At 28.9% G+C, this 19,695-nt stretch overlaps 1 protein-coding gene and 1 pseudogene across 1 annotated transcript; both read right to left on the bottom strand.

The window, feature by feature from the left end:
* The window catches only part of LOC113370994, a 4,100-nt pseudogene extending 3,702 nt beyond the window's left edge, over positions 1–398 (bottom strand).
* Positions 399–18,464: 18,066 nt separating this feature from the next.
* On the bottom strand, positions 18,465–19,620 carry LOC113370993 (ichor-like). The gene is given in 2 exon segments (XM_026611654.1): positions 18,465–18,629; positions 18,631–19,620. Coding segments are annotated over 2 exon segments (1,155 nt in total).
* Positions 19,621–19,695: the final 75 nt, after the last annotated feature.

The raw sequence follows: 19,695 nt of genomic DNA, 5'->3' as shown, positions 1-19,695 counted from the left end.
ATAATCTCATTCTTTGAACAGTTGTATTATCTGTCTTGCCTAAAAAATATTTTCCATTTTAATGACTTCAAAGATTTATAGAAACTATAATAATATAGAAATAATTTCTATCAATAAACTTACGTTTAGTACAAATGTAAATTTGTTTTTATTTTCAAGGAACAGGGAAAATATTCTTCTGATTTAGGCATTTTTCATTAAATCAAGATTTGTACTACGATATAATTTTAAAATGTTATTTATCTATCTATGTCGATATTTTTTTTTAACCAAGTACTTGTTACTAACACAAACCCGGGGACCCCACATGTCTTCGCATTAAGAATGTTTACCAGTTCTACTCGCACATGAGTAATTGCACACGAAGTACAAACACAGCTTTTGAAGGAGCCCCCCATCTCGCCGTGTGCCGACCTTTAGTAGTACTTTGTAACAGAGCTAACAAATTATTAATCCAGTCATTATGTCGGTCATGCGGAGCATCAGTGTTAAAACTTAACTTTACCTTTACCTTTAACACCGGATCGTGTTCCGAATATGGTATCATGGAATTCTGGTAATAGGGTAGACCGGCGATGGTAATAATAAACTAACAAAATGTTTAGAACATAATAAATCATTTGATTTTTTCTAACAAAGTATTTTTAACTTCTTAGGCCAAGCCCTCGTTACTTTTATTTTATCAATAGTTCAATAGTTTTTAAAAATACAAAGTATGTCTCGCTCAACTATTTGATGCTTGAATCTACCTAAATTCGTAGTAGTCAGTATTACTAAATATTTTTTTACAAAATATTGCTATTTAATAAATATTTATTTTAATTTCTGATAATTCCTGTCCATTGAATACTTTCAAAATAAAACTACAAAATATTTGATTTAATCCAAAGTTTTGGCAGGAAAATAGTGGTTAATTAATAAAAATATTCTATAAAATTGACGACTTCGTTTCGAGTAATATTTTATCGAAATTCCTGTTTCTCCTAGAACTTTTATCTCCAGTATACACTATACGATATTGCATTAAAATTATTTATGTTTATAATATCTTGAAAATATCGTCAGCGGCTGGTAAGACTTGTAATGGTATTATATATTTAAGAAGAATAATGCTAAATAGAAATGTAGGTAATCCTTTGAAATATAGTAATAAATTTAATATTTTATTGCTTTGTTCCAAATAGGGATTTTAATTGTCAATAAAGTAGATTCTAGTAACCAACAATTGAACTACAAGTTTCCAAAATTTATTCAAAATTTTTTACCGTATTTCTGGATAAGTTAACATATTTTAATCTAAAACTAATTTTAATTTAATCCTGGGGGTAAATTTGTTAAATTCAATATCGACTTTAAATCAATTCTTTCTGAAATCTTTATCTGATTATTCTCAATCACAGCATTTAACTCAAAATCTGCTTACGTGCGAGAATCAACCTGTCTTTTTATAAATATGTATAATATTACAATATGTACATATCATGCATCTTATTCTTTGCCTTACATATAGATAAGTATGCATATATAAGAAAAATACATCTATAAGAAATATAATTTGTATAAGTAACGATACAAACGCACGCTCTGAGACTGAAGAAGTAGTGCGTCGGATATAAATGTGTGTTGGTAATGATCAATCTCAGTTGTGTACAATTTAAGGTTGGATTTTTAATAAATTAAATGTTTTAAATAATTATTATTTTCATGCTACATAATTATATTGCTGGTGGCTATTTTTTAGAACCGAGTATAATTTCTACTTGTATAAAAGCTATATCTATTCTTGCTTAGGGGGCTAAAATATGTTTTGGATACCAAGTAAAATTTCTGCTTGTATAAACACTATTTTTTATAATACAGACGAGATTTTGTGTATGGTGTAACTAAGTAAATATGATAAATTATATTAATTTTACTTTTTTATCTGTTTATAAAATATTACGTTATTTTGCAATATTCTTTCTAATGAGAACGTACCTAACATGATTAATTTAGTATGCTTAATTAATTGTAACGTATCCAATTTTTGAGGATTTTATTTCTTCAGGAAATTAAACTTAAAATTATTCAACTGTCTTACAAGTTGTATCAAACTAAAGATACTTAGTTGTACAGATACATATTTACGAATTTCAGATGACTTTACTAAATTTTTAATATCCTTAGGTCGAAGTTTTTGTTACATTTTTTTAAATAATTTACTAAATGTCAAGATTACTTAATATGCTTAAAATTATATTACCATATTGTATATCACTGTAATTTTAACTTTAGTATTAATTGTTTCAAGATTTTTCAAGACTTCAATTTTTTTCAATTATTATTCAAAGCGTGAAAGTAGTCTTAATAAATTGAAAAAATTCGTCTCATTCTTTATCTTTACTTGAATAAACTACATTTTTTATGCAAAAAATGCAAATGCAATTCAAAAAGGTCACTTTGTGAAGATGGATTTAATTTTGTTTGTGCATCTAATTCTAATCGGTTAATCCGCAGTAATTTTTTCTGTTTATGACATACATACTGGCTCTTGTTCTTCCCTAGGGTAAGTATAGTAATCGCAAAAAAATCGAAAAAGAACAGTTTTTCACATCTTCACGTTTCAAGACTTCCTGAACGTTTTGGCATACTTTAGAAAAATACAATATTTCATTAGCAATTTCGAAAAGACGGATCAACCAAATTTAATAATTCAAAAAGCATTTGATTTGTATTGATGGAGAGTCGTGCTGATTATATTTTGGCAAATTCGAAGTGCAAGAAATAGCAATTTTAATCAATGTTTATTATGGATTCATTTATTATGTTTAATCAATATTATTATATTCTCATTCTTTGAATGTTTAATTATGGTAGGAATGTGCCAGCAATTTTCTTTAAGGCACGATGCCATGCACCACCATCAGTACTTGATTTCTCCAACCTAAAGCATAAAAATCATTTTTTTTATTTCTTTTATTAACAATATGAACGTTATTTGCATTCAGAGATATTTTGATTGACATTAATTAAATATAATTATAGATAGTAGTTACCCCAGTGGGTACTTCCTATTAGATACAATTTATTAGATCAAATTAATAGGCTATAATTTTTTAAGTCTTCCTAATTCTGGTGTAAGCAATGGAGCTACGATTGAACTGGGGTGATTTTCTAATTTGTGATGATTATAAGTGGATCTTGTCTTAACAAAGTCGTTTAGGGGCACAACTAGTTTGAAATTTTCAAATAATCGAATTTTCAATTTTTCCATATTTCGATAGGTTATACATTTAAAAATAACATACCAAAATTTTAAATCGATATCTTAAATAGTTTTTGAGTCACAGCCATTTAAAGAGTATATAATATATTAGTTATAATCTTTTTATCTTTAACGCGTTTTCTCGAAACAGCATTTCCCGAATTTGCTGCAGCTATTACTCAAAAACAAATGATCCGATCACTATCAATTTTTTTTTACATGTTCTATATATTCTTCGTAAAATGAACTATCGATTCTTTGGTCGGATCAAAAATCGAATTTTGGCAGTCCAAAAACGACCAAAATTTTTGGTAAAATTCCCTTTTTTTAAAAAACGCCGCCATTTGTCAATTTTTTTTTTTTTCTTTATCGTAGTTCATTTTACAGACGATATTACCTAGTTTAACGGGATTTTTTCGCGCCGTTGGAGATCGACGATAACTTAAAAAAAATTTTTTTTCTTCACAAATTTTACTATGTAATCTTAAAATATGTATAAATATATTCCTAAAATTTTGAAATGATTGATAAAGTAGTTTTTTATATAAATTCCCAAAAATCACCTTTTTTTAGGCGGTTGCATTAGTTGTGCCCCTTAATATACACCACATTCAGATCATCATGCACAATTTTATTGCTGGCGTACCTACCAGTGTACCTGTTATCATTCTAAGTAGTTTTGATTTGGGGGCGTCCATTAATCACATGAGCATTCAAGAGGGGGGGAGGTGTAAGGGATGGTCTAGTATGGTATCACGCGTTATTTATTTTTTACTTCAATTTTGAAAAAAAAATCAATTTTTTTTAAAAAAGATCTAAAATTTTACGATTTTTTAGAAATTTAAAATTTACGTGATGTTAGTTAATTTGCGGAGGTGGTTAATTCTAAATATCATCACGTGTGTCCAAAAATCCTTAGAAATCGCTCACGTGATTAATAGACGCCCCCTTAGATCTCTATACCAATGCTGTAAAAATCGAAATAACACTTAAAATTGCTTATCTTATTATTATTTCTATCCGGCCCTTTCTGCTAGTTACGTTGTCAGCAACTATCGTATATTACCGTCGGGTTATTATTATGTGTGTTCGTTTTACACGTCCGCGTACGTACGATACGAGGCATGATCGTCTGTTGGCCGAGTCCCGCTATGCATGTGGGTCACTGACACACTTACCTAGTCGAACCGGCTAGCGGAGAGTGTGGAAGGCAGCTAAGAAGGCTTTATGGGTATAACGTATAACAGCTCCGGGTATAACAGACTCCGAACACTACTACGAGAGTACAAAGATGTTCAAACTGATGACGCAACGGTGACGAACGATTTATAGATTTATTTGAAATTAAAATATTTTGTACAAGAAGAGTATGAAAAGGGCTGTACAATTGAAGTGGAGTTTGGATTAGCTTCTAGTCCTTTTTTTAATTTTCATTTGGCGTCGCTTACTCTGAGCGTTCAGCCACCTACAACATTTTTTTATTTACTTACATTCTAATTTTTATGCCATTTTCAATCTGTATATGTATTTTATTCTATATTCTTCTTAATTTTTACTTCTTATTTTCTTCAATTCTTGCTTTTTTCAAATTTCTAATTCTATTTACCTTCTAGCTTCATTTCATTTTTTCTTCACTCTTTTTTTAATTTCACCAAGTTCCAATATTTCTTTCTTACTCCTAACACAATTCTCCTTTTGTGTAGTTTTCGTATACTTTTTTTTTAATTTATTGTTTCCACAGCAATCAGAACTCTTTATTATTGTTCTATAAGCTGTTTTTGTGTTTGACTTATGACCTAAGGTATTGATATGAGAAGCAACCCATCCTTCTCCTATGTGTGGTGTTTTTATATATTAGACTCTTATATCTAATAGTGTGCATATGATTGTATGATGCAACTATGTCCACGAAGGACGATTTCCACTTGGAATTATATTGTGATCTACAACCCCAAGTGTTTTCCTAATACAATTCTCCTTTTGTTGACATGTTCATTTTTAAATCTCTCAAAAATCTCAAAAACTTCAATTTGGTTTGTTACTACCAATTCATATGAAGATAGAGCCGTAGCGCATAAATGTTTTAGCTAATGGTGCTTGGCATCGTGCATTAAGACAAATTGCTGGAACTTCTCGTACCAATAATATTTTTTTAAAAAAAAGATTTAAAATTTTTAAAAGAGTTGCAAAATAGATTTTTAGGAGTTTGGAAATTTTTGAGAAAAAAACTTTTTTTAAAAGTTTTAATTTTTTGCAGACTTCAAATTTTTCTCGAGCTTTTTTCAAAGGAGAGTACTACGTAGAGACGAAATATCGAAGCTCGTAAGCCCCGCGTCGCCGTCTAACGGATAAACATTGGTACGGAATCCATATAAATGTAAACAAATATTGTACTTATTATTATAAACTCTATAAAAAAAATCTGATAATTAGGTGTGCATATGTCGAATGATCATTTTTGATTGCCAACTGGATTTTTTTTACTTTTCATTGAATCTTACAAACCGCTAAATCTGCCTTCCTAAAAATTTGATAGTTTTCATTCCGTCAATACAAATAAAATGTTTTTTGAATCATTCAAATCGGACGCTTCGTTATCTCAGAAATAGATTTTTGGCAACTTTGACCCACCTTTGCCAAAAACTAATTAACACGTCTCCCCATCAATATTATTTAAATATTTTTTTAATTATTTAAATGGATTGATCTGTGTTCACTAAATTGTCGACAAAATTTTGTATTTAACACATACACAAGCATATCCATTTTTTCTAAGGTGTGCCAAAATCTTCAGAAACCTTTGAAACGTAAAGATATAAAAAAGTTTTCAATTGTGACTTCTTTGCGATTTCTATAATTTACCCTGCGGGAAGTTAAAAACTTATCGAGTTTGTATTGTAGTAAGCAATAAAAATACTTTTTAAGATCTTTATAATTAAAAAGAAAATGATGCAAGTTATTAAATAAAAATTATTTGTATCGTTTATTATTTGAATTTGAATTTTACTATTTTACTGCTATTACTATTTTTTTACTAATCATTTATAAATTTTATATATTTTTTTAATCATACATTTTATAATAATGGAGAATGTATTTCAGTATTAGATAAAAATAATGGTTTTTTATATTATAATTAAACGAAATGGTTCAAGATATTAAGCAATAATTATTTGCATTAGCCATAGAAATATGTCTATTTGGAATTTTACTATTTTTTCGATTGTGTATAAATGTAGTATAAACTATACTAACTATACTATACTACAACTATACTAATTGTACAGGTATGTGTGATCAATTCATTCATATTTTAATTAAGAACAATTCAGAATGCAAACAGAAATTATTACTATTGGCTTGAGATTTGTTCACTTTGGTATTATCTATTCATCCTTAAAAGCAATATATATTCATAAGTAAATGACACGTACACTGGCTTCCAGTTTACTCAATTATTCAATTTATCAATCAATTCAAATCGTGTAATTATTACATGTCGGCAAGAACATTTCACAGTTTTGCCGGAAAGTGGAATTCTTAGAATGTGTTAATGTCGAGAGCAATGCCGACTTATTAAACCTTGTGTAACAAAAAAGATAGAGTAACTAAATACACTACTGTGCTGTGTATTCGTCATCGTTTAAACATCTAAAGATATTTCTTTAGCTCACTCCTTTACTATTAGCATGTTAGTACCGGTCAGCGGTTCCGTATCTGTGATAATAAACTGTTTTAGGATAGAATTTAAAATGATAAATTATAAAAATATAAATTTTATAGTAAATTGTACGTCATATGTATTTAACGCACAATTAACTAAATAACAATGAAATTCCAATAATTAAAAAACAGCATTATAATGTGCCAAGAAATAATTATCCATATCTCCAATCCACAATTAATAGCGGACCTTTGAAAATACCCATAAATAAAGAACATGACAGAATTAAGACAAATTGATTTAAACTAAAATTTGTGATATAACGAGTAAACAGGTTATATATGTATAATATATATATATATATATATATATATATATATATATATATCCTTTGATAATAATCTTCAAAATATTTTGTACCCGGATCCAGTTTGGCTGAAGAGAAGTTGTTAACCCCCTTGTTCCGGGTTCTTGAATCTTTGTGTGGGATCTTTATGATGGCTTATATTATGGGAGCGCGGAGTTGTTCAGATGTATAAATGTTATAATGGTGATTACCGACGTGCTTTTCAATGATTAATGCCAAGTTTATATGCAATTCACACGTATATATATATATATATATATATATATTCGCACTATTATAGTAAGATGTTAGTCACATATCAATATTACACCAAAATTCATTTATACTTACTCAAATTGTTTCTATCTTCTGCTATTACTACAATATCATTCTGATTTGCTAAATATTCTTTTGTCACTTCAATATTGATTTTACTAAATATTGTTTTTTATTGTTTAGTATGTCTCAGCTCAGCATGATATGCGTTTAGTATTGTCATATATTTTATTACCAAGTATGGATACATCAGTTGAAGTGGTAGGAATATTTAAATTTTTCACTAAGCTCATATATATTTTAATATCAATATGACTAAAAGATAAAGCATGTATTCGGATTAAAATATAGAGTGCCTACTTAAAATATAGAATACATAACTTAATGTCTTATTCGAATTTATCTCTTGGTTTAAATCAGATGAATGAATGTTTCAATAGTTTGAAAGTAAATTTGTTTAAACAAGTGATTATTAAAAAAAATGTTTTATTTATTTTATTTACAACTATCCAGTTAAGGACATTCAATAAATTTGTAGAATTTACAATTGTCAGCCGTAAAGAGACATTGTATACCAAAGGGGCATGTTGGAAAAACAACTCAATAGTTGTTTTCCCATTCGATATAATATTCACAATATTTTATTGATAATTATATAATCTTAACTATTTACTTATAAAATAATTTCTTATAAATAATGACCAAGTTATTTCAATTTTTTATCAGGAGAGTTGATGACTAACACCCAGTGGCTTAAATCGACCTTTCCTAATTATAATTTTTACATATATTATTCTCATATATATATTTATACATTTTCTACATATATTGTTTGAAAAGCATTCTAAAATTTATTGACCTTAAATTCAATTTATTTCTTTACTGCCAGCTATTAAATTTTTTAGACGTAATTAGGATATACATATAATTTCACATAAACTCGTAAGAATATTATGAGTTGATATATTTATTATATTATTTTTTAACGGTGGACTTGAATCCAAAAATTCAATTCAAATATTAACAAATTAAGATTAAGTATTATTCCCATCTGCTGGTTATTACTATTTATTTAGCGGTTATCAATCATTTTTGTCATTTCCATGAACAGAAAAGAAAATTCATTTGCTACGAAACCCATTGAAGCCCTACAATACTTTTATTAAGTTTTTCCTCTGAAGCCACATAGAAACCATCTATCTATGTATATATATATATAAATAAATAAAAAAAAATTGAAAGTAATATATATATATATATATATATATATATATGCATACAACTAAACAGACATTTATATACTAATGGTTAGTTCTGCCCTAGGGCAGGTCTGTGAGCTGAGTTAAACTCCAACTGAATTCAGGGAAGAATAGTGTAAGAGGTTTTCCATTACCATTTCACACCGCAGTGCCCGAAATCGGACTATTTTTCATTGTAGACATATTTTTTATCTATATTTTCAAGAAAAATAGACATTACAATTGCATAGTCATGGTCAATCAAAATTGTTAAATTTTACAGAAATCAGTCACAAAAGCGACGTAAACTAGTTCCACACACCTTAATTCTGATTTATTAGAATCATCAGATTATCATGTTAATAACTTCATCCTATATATGCACATTTATGAAGGATTTCAAGAAGTGTGTTAAATGCCATGAGGTTAATACGATTTAGATTATGATTTTCAAGAACTGCGAGTTGGATCACATTCCATCATGAATATTGGTACATATTGCCGACATAAATTCACAATATAGATTTTATTTTTTGAATAGATTTTTTGCATATTTATATGCGTTTGTTTCCAACATAAATTTCGAATTATTAATTTTAATAGTCAACTGCAGAAACCACAAATTAATTTTTTTTTTACAATGAGTTTTTAAAAATTATTTAATTGTTGTCTAATTTAGTTTTCTAGCTTTAGTTAATTGAAATTTACTCTTTTTATAGAGACCGTCTTCAATTTATATTCCTGATATGATATCTGAAATTTAATTCTAGAAATGTTGCTGCATATAAAATGGTTTATAGAGTGAATAAAAGAGATTGTTCTTCACAGTTTTAATTGTATTCTCGCAATAAGATTTATACATATTTAAATAGTTTGTTAAAAACTGAAAAATAAAATAAATAAATTAAAATAGCTAAACATTTAATAACAAATTAATTTATGGTCTTATACACGAAATGATGGTAAAGTGCATTACAATCATTGTACATAATTTTATATACAAATTAAATAACGGTATTTAATTAAATATATTTATAATATTTTGTAATATTTATTTTAACTTGACATAAAAGAATTTCATTTAATATTCATACTAGTATTGTATTTATCACAATGTTACATCAAATTAAAATAATACGAGATATATTACAAAATACATCAAATACTGACTTCAGATATTCTGTGCGACATAAAGATAATTGTATCTGGATCAAAAAACAATGTTTTTGTTAATATATTTAGAGAATTTGAGATCTCATCAATTGCTAGAGGTTTCGAAAAAGCTCTACATTTTTTGTAAAATAATTTTTCATAAATATATACACGATATGATTTTATGAAATAATTATCGCAATATCTAGAACGTACTACACGCCTTTCTGTCGATATTTTGATATAAGCACTTAGATGCAATAATTTTCAAAGTTTTTGAAATCCATATGCTTAAATAATCAAATTTTTCAACGTCTGGTTTATTTATAAACATTTTGTGCGGTGCATTTAAACATAAAATCATTTTTCTTACTCTATATAAACAACCTTATGATAATATTCTAACCCAATTGGTAATAAATAAATAACGATAAACTATATTAAAACTAAGAAATAATTTAACACATTTGAAAAAATCAAATTTACTGAATATTGTCGATGAGTATTCGACAATCACTGGATTATAATTATTAACAAAATAAATTATTATTAACTAAAGTTTAAGTCTACGAATTTTGCATTGAAAATTTTTACGCAAAACTAATCTGCTTTGAGTACAAATTTTCTGAAGATTTTCAATATATATTATAAATAAAACTGCATATTAATTTTTTAAAATCAATTTTGATATTTTTATTTCTAAACCAAACTGAAATTTAGAATTTTGAGATAATTATCGTGCAGCTTCATCTGTAACATACATCAAAATCTAATAAATACTTAATTACTATTATAAAATTATTTTTCACTATATACAATTTTTATATCATAAAACATTACTGGCTAAAATATATCTGATCTGATTTTGCTTAAATATTTATATAATTTATATTCATTTGGAGTTTTTGATACATAAAAAAGCTTTGAGGGAAGACCAAATTGTTAAATTTGTTAAAGTATTAATATATAATATTTTATAGGTACAATGAATTTATAATTACATTTTACTTAAATGTATTCTCTAAATATATTTATATACTCTTAATATAATAAACATTTATATTTGAGGTACCTTTCTTTATAGCACGTTTAATTTTTTATCATTTGATTATTTTTATAATTATTAGGTCACAGAACCGATAATTAAAGAAAATATTTGAATACTGCGATTTTAGTACTATATATTCATCTCTAAGATTTTCATATTGAGTTCTGCATAATCACAAAAATTAGCAATTATTTCAAAATGGCAGTTAAAATAGCAAACATTCGATTAATCGGATTGTGAAATCATGGAAACATGTAATTTATGGAATTATTGTGAATGCTTTTTTCGATTTGATTAAATCACAAGGTTTTTCGTGAGAGAATTAATAGAGTAATGCTTGAGTTTTAATAACTTTATTGGATGATTATTTTTGCCGAACTTGAACATATATGATCTTCGTTAGTAAACTACTCACGATATTTTTTTGTTTAATTTATTAGAAATTATAACATGCATAAACATTAATTAATAGGCCGCAAATTCATTCAATTTAAAATATAGTTGTAAAATCATTTGATAGAATTGAGGCTGATCGATTGGAAGCAGCAAAAATTTAGATATTAGAACTTATAAATCATTAGTAAGCAATATTTTTTTCTAATTATATTGCTTCAGAACTACCAAAGTTTATTGCTCTGCTTTTCGCAAATTTTCTCCAATAACTTTACACTAATTTCTATTTCCGAAATCTATCTTTTTACATAAATATACCATACTTTATCACGATCTGACATAAAATTTCGCCAATTTTTTCGAAATATATTTGTGAATTATGCAAATTGGAAAAGACTATTTCTATTTGATGTATTAGTTATTCTATTAACGACCGAAGAAATGTGCTTTGGTACAATGTCGTGGTTTGCATTTCAACTGACGCTTTCACCTCAGCTATCTTTTGTGGTTTTATGGTATATATATATATATATATATATATATATATATTACAATATTATCTGGACATTATTAGCAAATTTAAAATTAAAAGCAAAATAAGAACTTATATTGATAGATGCAAAAAAATTATACAACTATTTTTTTTAATCACTTTCTATCATGATTCACTATTATTAAGAAAAATCTGAAGTTGTAAAAATACTAAACCGTTGTAATCGAAAAAAATTGCCTTCTCAGTATCGCCAAATTGTACGATGATGTGTGTCATAATTGCCCAACACAGAAATGCTTTTATAACGAGCCGCTCTTTGGAAATGTTTTCACTGAATTCCCGTTCTTGTTAAATTAATATGATAGCTGCACAAAATATAAAATTTATTTTCCAAGCTACAATTCAATCACAATGAAGTATTGTCTCAACAAAATTAAAAACAAATAGTTTGCCAGATAAAATTCACCCTTCTACACCATCTTAATTTTAGCTCTAGCACTTGTATCATTTTTTGACGTTAAAGTCTTTATAAAATTGTATATCAATTCACATGATACAAATTCCCCGAAAACTACTATTATAATTTTGTATTGAAGACGTTCATTTTACAAAAGATATGTTCAACGAACAGAATTGCAAATTAGAATTTCATAAGTAACGGTAAATAGTTTTAATTATTATTGATATTAGAGGAATTTAGAATATAATTCTAATAATTTTGGGCTAATCCTAACAATAATTGTATATCGAATTTTATTGAAACCGTTTATTTTACACGAGACAAATTTTCAATACATAGATACTAATTGACTGCATGTTTTGGATTTTAGAAGCAATCTTCAATAGTTTCAAGTCTTATGTAAATTGAATATAATATATAGAATTTAATTTTGGGCTAATAATCCGTATAGATTTGTTTAGTTAATCTCCAAAAAAATATTATATTTTTTTTAATATTTTTCTTTGCAATCAAAACTTAATTATTATAACTTCATATTGAATCACTTTGGCAAAGATTATTTTTCAAAGTTTACTTTCAACGAATAGAGGATTACGGCAAATCAGAATTGCATAACTAATTGTTAACCGTTGAACTATTATCAAGTGAACTGCATTTCAATTAATTTACTCAAAAAAATTACAACCTTGGTTACTTGTTCTTCTCAGGTTTCAATAAATTTTGACTATACAGTTGTTTATAGAGCTTATTAATTGTGAGAAGATTTCAGTAAAAAGATAAATTTACTAACTCGCTTATATTTAAAATATAAAGTTTTTGACTATTCAGAACATTATATCCAATGATTTAAAATATATTTTTAACCAGGAACAATTATTGCGCTCTTTCTATTTGATCAAAAAAACATCCACGTGACTTTAGTCATAAAAACATATTTCCAAAATAAAAAAATAATCTCATTTTATTAGACATATTTTTTTCTCTCCAACTTTTCTACCAGCTCTCTCACTAAAATGGCAAGACATCGCGCTATACATGAGATGACGTCCGACCGATGTATGTCCGGAATAATACTCGAGAGTATTTGTATCCTGTTCGCCGATATAATGTTGCAAAACGTATTTCTTAATGCACTTGCCGCCGTTAACCCGTTATTTGCACTAATATGCACGATATAATATAGTTTCTCGATTTTCTGTTTGATAGGTTTTTGCCAATTCAATTAGATAATACAGATTTAGAAAATTTGATAAAAAAATATCGATTAAATCTCCTACTACCTTTGGTTTTTGTGTTTGATAAACTTTTATAAATGCAATTAGTTAACTTTACTTTAAGGGGGACAACTAGTGTGAAATTTTAAAAAAAGTCGATTTTTAATTTTTCCATATTTCGGTAGGTTATACCTTTAAACATAACATACCAAAATTTTAAATCGATATCTTAAAAGTTTTTGATTCACAGCCATTTAAAGAGTATATATAGTATATAGTATAAGGATCATATAATCTTTAAACGCGTTTTTCTCGAAACACCATTTTGCGAATTTGCTGCAGCGATTACTCAAAAACAAATGATCCGATCACTATCATTTTTTTTACATGTTTTATATATAGTTCTCCGTAAAATGAACTATCGATTATTTGATCAGAAAAAAAATCGAATTTTGGCAGTCCAAAAACGACGAAAATTTTGGGTAAAATTCGACTTTTTTTAAAAAAAACGCCGTCATTTTTGTCAATTTTTGATTTTTTTTCTTTATCGTAGTTCATTTTACAGACAATATTATATAGTTTAATGAGATTTTTTTTTAATTTCATCCACGTAGAAAGCCGGAATTACTGCAGCAGTGAAGGGTCTTTTTTTGTCGCGCTGTTAGGGAACGACGATAACTTAAAAAATAATTAATTTTTTTCTTTAAAAAGTTTACTATGTATTCTTAAAACATGTATAAATATAGTCCTAAAATTTTGAAATGATTGATAAAGTAGTTTTTGTTAATATAAATTCCCTAAAATTTTTTTTAGGCGGTTACACTAGTTGTGCCCCTTAAACAGAATTAAAATGTTTGAATAAACGTCTTGTACTTCGGTTCTTGCACTTTGAATATCATAATCGTAATTCGTTAATGAATTATATCGGACATGTGGGAAAAAGAATAGGTTTGACAAAAAATCACATAGCAATATTTAGTAAAATGAATGAAGTTTCTATTACAGCTATGAGTCGATCAGGTTATAGTTTGGCAGACACGCTATGCCAAACTATACCCTCCTGATCGATTGAGTTTATGATATGTGTAAGTCTCATGCTGTGATATTAAAATATTTGCGAAAAAGATATATTAACCCTCTGCACTCGGATTCCGCCGCTCCGGCGGCAAAATTAATATAAATCTCTGAATTCGCTAGTTTAAAAAAAGGATTAAAAAAATTATTGGTAATTATTGTGTATTATGTAAAAATTTAAGTTACATATTTTTGGCTTCCTGTATTTGAAGTTACAATTAAACGTTATAGTTATCATTTTACCGATTTTTTTATTCTAAAACAGTAATTGCGGTTCAACTATTTTATCAAAAACTTAACCACCTGATCTCACTCATAAAAATTATATATTTATTCTTGCATCAATTATAATTTTCACGCATGATAAATTCCTTAATTCTGAATCCACACAGAGCACAGTTGAACTGTTTTTACGTGGTATACTAATTATACATCAGGTAATGCATTTCGGCAACTGATTTCAAAGGCAGATTAGAACAGTGACTGAATTTCAGATTAGCCTGACTACCGTTACCGGACTTCACGATTTATATTTTATATCGGTGTCTGTTCGACGTTGCTACGTATTTCGTGAAAAATTTTCGAGCTATGTGACGACCGTTTGCAGTTATTCCGTCATACCAATTAAATCGCCGCTGGGTTGTGTTTGTGTCTAATAACGTACATTTGTAAATAAACGGTTAATTCTATATGGAACGGTGTGCATTTACGCATGAATATTTATATCTTCAAAAAGATCGTTAAATTTTAAGAATATCGCTGAATGGGAATTATGCGAATAGTACATTATCAAAGATCATCTGAGTGATATGGATAATATATTGGCAGATACATAGATAATTGTGACAATGGGTGTGTTGCCATGCAGAATTGGCCTCGCGCTGTAATTTAAATGATTTTGACGCCATTTTATAGGTGTTTTTGAAAAAATCCCATATATCAAATTTCAACATTTTATCATTTGGACGAGTTATCATTGAAAATATGCGAAATATTTCAAAGTCACTCTTTGTCCCAATTGTCTCAACGTCAAGCCGAAGCAAAGGTAATAATATGGGTCGTAAAATTAGATTTTTTTAAATTTCATGTATGTAGTTTGAATACTATGAGCTTTCAAGTGCAACCTAGAGCTTTGGTAAAACTTTGACAAATTTTTAGTTATTGTGGTTAATTATATATGAAGGGAGTCCTAGAACTCAACGTCAAGCCGAAACGAAGGTGATAATATTGGTCGTAAAATTAGATTTTTTTTAATTTCATGCATGTGGTTTGAATACTATGAGCTATCAAGCGCAACCTAGAGCTTTGGTGAAGCTTTGACATTTTTTCACTTATTGTGGTTAATTTTTATTAAATTTCTTTATTCAAACTTTGGATTCGAACTGGTAAATGACATTTCTAGACCACAATAAAAAGTAATGACATAATTGTCCCAGAATTAAGACCATATGTTGAACTATGAATTTAAAATTTTCAATATTGGTCGACTTTGAAAGGTCCTCCTTTAAAAAAAAAAATGTACTATAGTATCTTGGCAAGTTCTTTCATAATTTTGCTCATTTTATCAGTCACCCAAATTCATTAGCAAACTCATTGATAACAGAGAACTATCCAAGAAGATTGAAAAGAAAAGCGCCACTGGATTTAAGCATTCAACTCTCCTGATAAAAAATGGAAATAACTTAGTCATTTTTTATAAGAAATTATTCAGTAAGTAAATAGTTAAAATTATATAATTGTCAATAAAATATTGTGAAACAACTACTGAGTTGGTTTTTGCAACATGTCATTGTAGTATACAATGTCCCTTTTCGGCCGACTATTGTAATTCATCAAATTTATTGAATGTCCTTCACTGGACAGTTGTAAATAAGAGATAATAAAAAAAAATTATCAGGATTGCAAAATGTTAGAGCACATGATAATACTGAAAAAGTCGAGTACAAAATAAAATCTAAAAATAGCATGATTTTTCTATTGCATTTTACTCACAATCGCAAATATTTGAACTGAATATGAGCAAAATGCGTTAGCCGTTTTTACTCGAAATTTTTATTATCAAAATATTAATTATTTTATCAATTTACAACCAAGATTAAATGCGCCAACTTTTGCTGTAACTTGCCAACACTCTTTAGTGCATTTGTTTTGAAGCAGGGCTTCTCAAAATTAACTAATTTTCAAAATTTTAAAAATATAGTTTAATTTAGGTTTGAAATTGTTTTTTGAAACAATAGGCTTTTAGAACAGAAATTTAAAAATCATAATAAATAATAAGTATTCAGATAACTTAAGCAAAAATGTGGGGGCTGAGGTAAAAAAATCTAGTGCCTAACACTGACATTTGTTCTATGTATTTATTTAAATACCACACTATTATTAGAAGAATCATGTTCTATAATAATTTATATTCTGCGCCACATAAGTTCATTTTTGTATTTTCATCAATAACAATGTAGTTAATTATGCAAAATTATAATAACTGAGTAATTGCATTTCACTGTTTTGTGGCAAAAGTTATATAGATCCATTACAAATTCGGCACTGTAGTGATCCACTTAAGATTTTATTTAGTGTGTATACAATAGTGTGCAAATAATCACCGTACATTCGCACGTACGCATTGTGTCGCGATCGTTATCCAGCAATAGCCGTCGGCCGCTAATTCGTCCGGATAATCGGATCCCAAAATTTTGTGCCGGGCCGTGTTTGTTTCCTTGGCCTTCGAGCACATGCATACGTTACAAAGACGGTTCGCTCGCATATTCCGAATTCTGTTTTATTAGGCGCGCGAGTAATGCCTGTAACGGTATAAGCCGCGCCGACCCGGGCCAAACGGCGAAGCAAGAATTGGAACAAACGCAGCCGAAAAACACAGACGATCAACCTCGACTTACGGTCGCATCTGTGCAATGTCATTCCTACTTCATCTCTTCACTCTTATAATCCGATGATTCGAATAAAAATCAACAACATCCCGAAACTGTAACTCGATTTGCGGTCCAATTAATTTCGTGTAGACTTTGCATTTTAACTCATTTCTAGCGTTACGGTGGTTTTTCTTGCGCGTACGGTATTTGGTTAATGAATTATTCGGTTCTGTGACTTTTCGATTATAAAAAAAATGCGTTAAATTCCGTATTTGCTAACTGCGGTACCATTTCGTGATGCTGTTCGAAGCGTTAGTAATGTAGTAATGTAATAGTAGTAACTTACAAATGTAATAGTAAATCATAACTTACAAATTTATATTTACAATATAGTATTATGTACAATTAATGTTATATCTATCCGGTAACGACTTGTAGCCAAATATAGGAGACATGATTATATAAGGAATTCAAAACGCAAATTTTATGTTTGCAATAAGATATTTTAGGAATTACTCATCATGTGCCCATTTCTAAACAGCTACTATCACATATAATTATGTACATTTCAATATTTTTCGTTACATCAAAAAACTTAGATTGTTCTGGAAAATGTTTAAGATTACGAAATACTCTAGTTGATTTACATACAAACTGGCAAGAATTTGATTAATTTCAAGAAATAAATTATCACTTTTCAATGATTTGACCAAATTTTCATTAAGCACATATAAATATCTTCTATATATTTTAAATAAATAAATTAAATGTAAATAATTGCATTTTTACTTATGAGTTATAATGAGGTTTATTTGTTATATAGGACAAAACTATCAAAATAAAGCGTGCAATAATTGATATCTGGCCAAGTCATTTATGGTACGGCAGTTTGCAAATTAAAATATATATATATATATATATATATATATATATATATATATATATATATAAAGGCGTTTGCAAATCCCAAGCGCGAATACGTGATAACTAACTCAATCTCGTCCTATGCGCTTATGTATTTGTTGATGTTTTATCAGATGCGCTTTTTGTCTGAAAGCTTTCGAACAAACCTCGCATCTGAATGGTTTTTCGCCCGTATGTGTGCGCAAATGAACTTTGATGTTTGATTTATTAAGGAACCCTCTATTACAAATGTTTGCAGCGGTGCACTGGTTTCTCTTTGCCTAACAAACCACCCAGATCCGCCGCGGTGTTTGTCTGAAATCCAATGTTGTTGTTCAGCATTTGCTGCTGATGTTGTTGTTGTTGCTGTTGAGCTGCTTTCTTTTGAGCCCTGCTCCTTTTACTACTTTTACTATTAGAAGGTGTTGTGCTTGTTGTATGCGGGTAGCTGATTAGTCTATCCGGACTGCATGGCCCGTGACCGAGAGCATAATGGTGAGGAAGATAGCGCCCGTTTAACAATAAATTATCAGTTGTTGAAACCACTCCGCCAGGCGGACTTGATGCAGATATTATATCTGCATAATTTGTAGAAGATGGTGTTTCTGCTTTCACAGGAGGACCGTGCGTTAACCGATTTTGCAATAGTGGCATATACCCATGAGTTAATAGACTTTGCAAAGGAGAATTCGGTAATACAAATTCATCCTGATCTTGACCGGGTTTGCTAGATGCCCCGCCAGAGTCTTGGTGTGAACATGCCCCATCTATCCATGCATCGAGATCCATCCAGGAGTCTCTGGATCCTGTCGCATCCGCTTCTCCTTCTAATTGAGAGGGTACTGTAGTGTCAGCAATCGCACTTCCAATGATAGCCGCGATGTCTTCTATCGAACTCATATCATATTCTGTAGTCAATCCTCGAGGCTCATCGAACAATTTAACATCGTTGCCTAAACACGAATCAGGCGCACATGTCGAACTGGTCACCAATTGGTCGTGTTCGGCATATGACGGTTGAGGTTGTTGTTGTTGCTGTTGCTGACTTTGTGGATGCTGCGATTGCTGAGTATAATTATTATTTTCTTCTTGCGGCCTTTGTGCTATAGAATGATAATGATGCCCAGGTATCCCATTAATAGATAAATGCCCCGTGTAACCGGCAAACGGCGGCAGAGGTTTGAGTTCTTCTAAGGGTTGGGAAGCTAATAGCAAACCTTCTTGTTGTCCACTTGTAAGGAGCATTTTGTCGCCGTCGGTTAGCAGATAATGTTCGCTATCTGTAGGACTTTGTTGGGTCCAGCAAGTGTGGCTCAGGAG

The sequence above is a fragment of the Ctenocephalides felis genome, unplaced genomic scaffold, assembly GCF_003426905.1.
Source record: "Ctenocephalides felis isolate EL2017-DRISC unplaced genomic scaffold, ASM342690v1 CF-g0.4_SCAFFOLD_01492, whole genome shotgun sequence".
In the NCBI taxonomy this organism is placed as follows: domain Eukaryota; kingdom Metazoa; phylum Arthropoda; class Insecta; order Siphonaptera; family Pulicidae; genus Ctenocephalides; species Ctenocephalides felis.
This window is presented reverse-complemented; position numbering and strand designations above follow the sequence as displayed.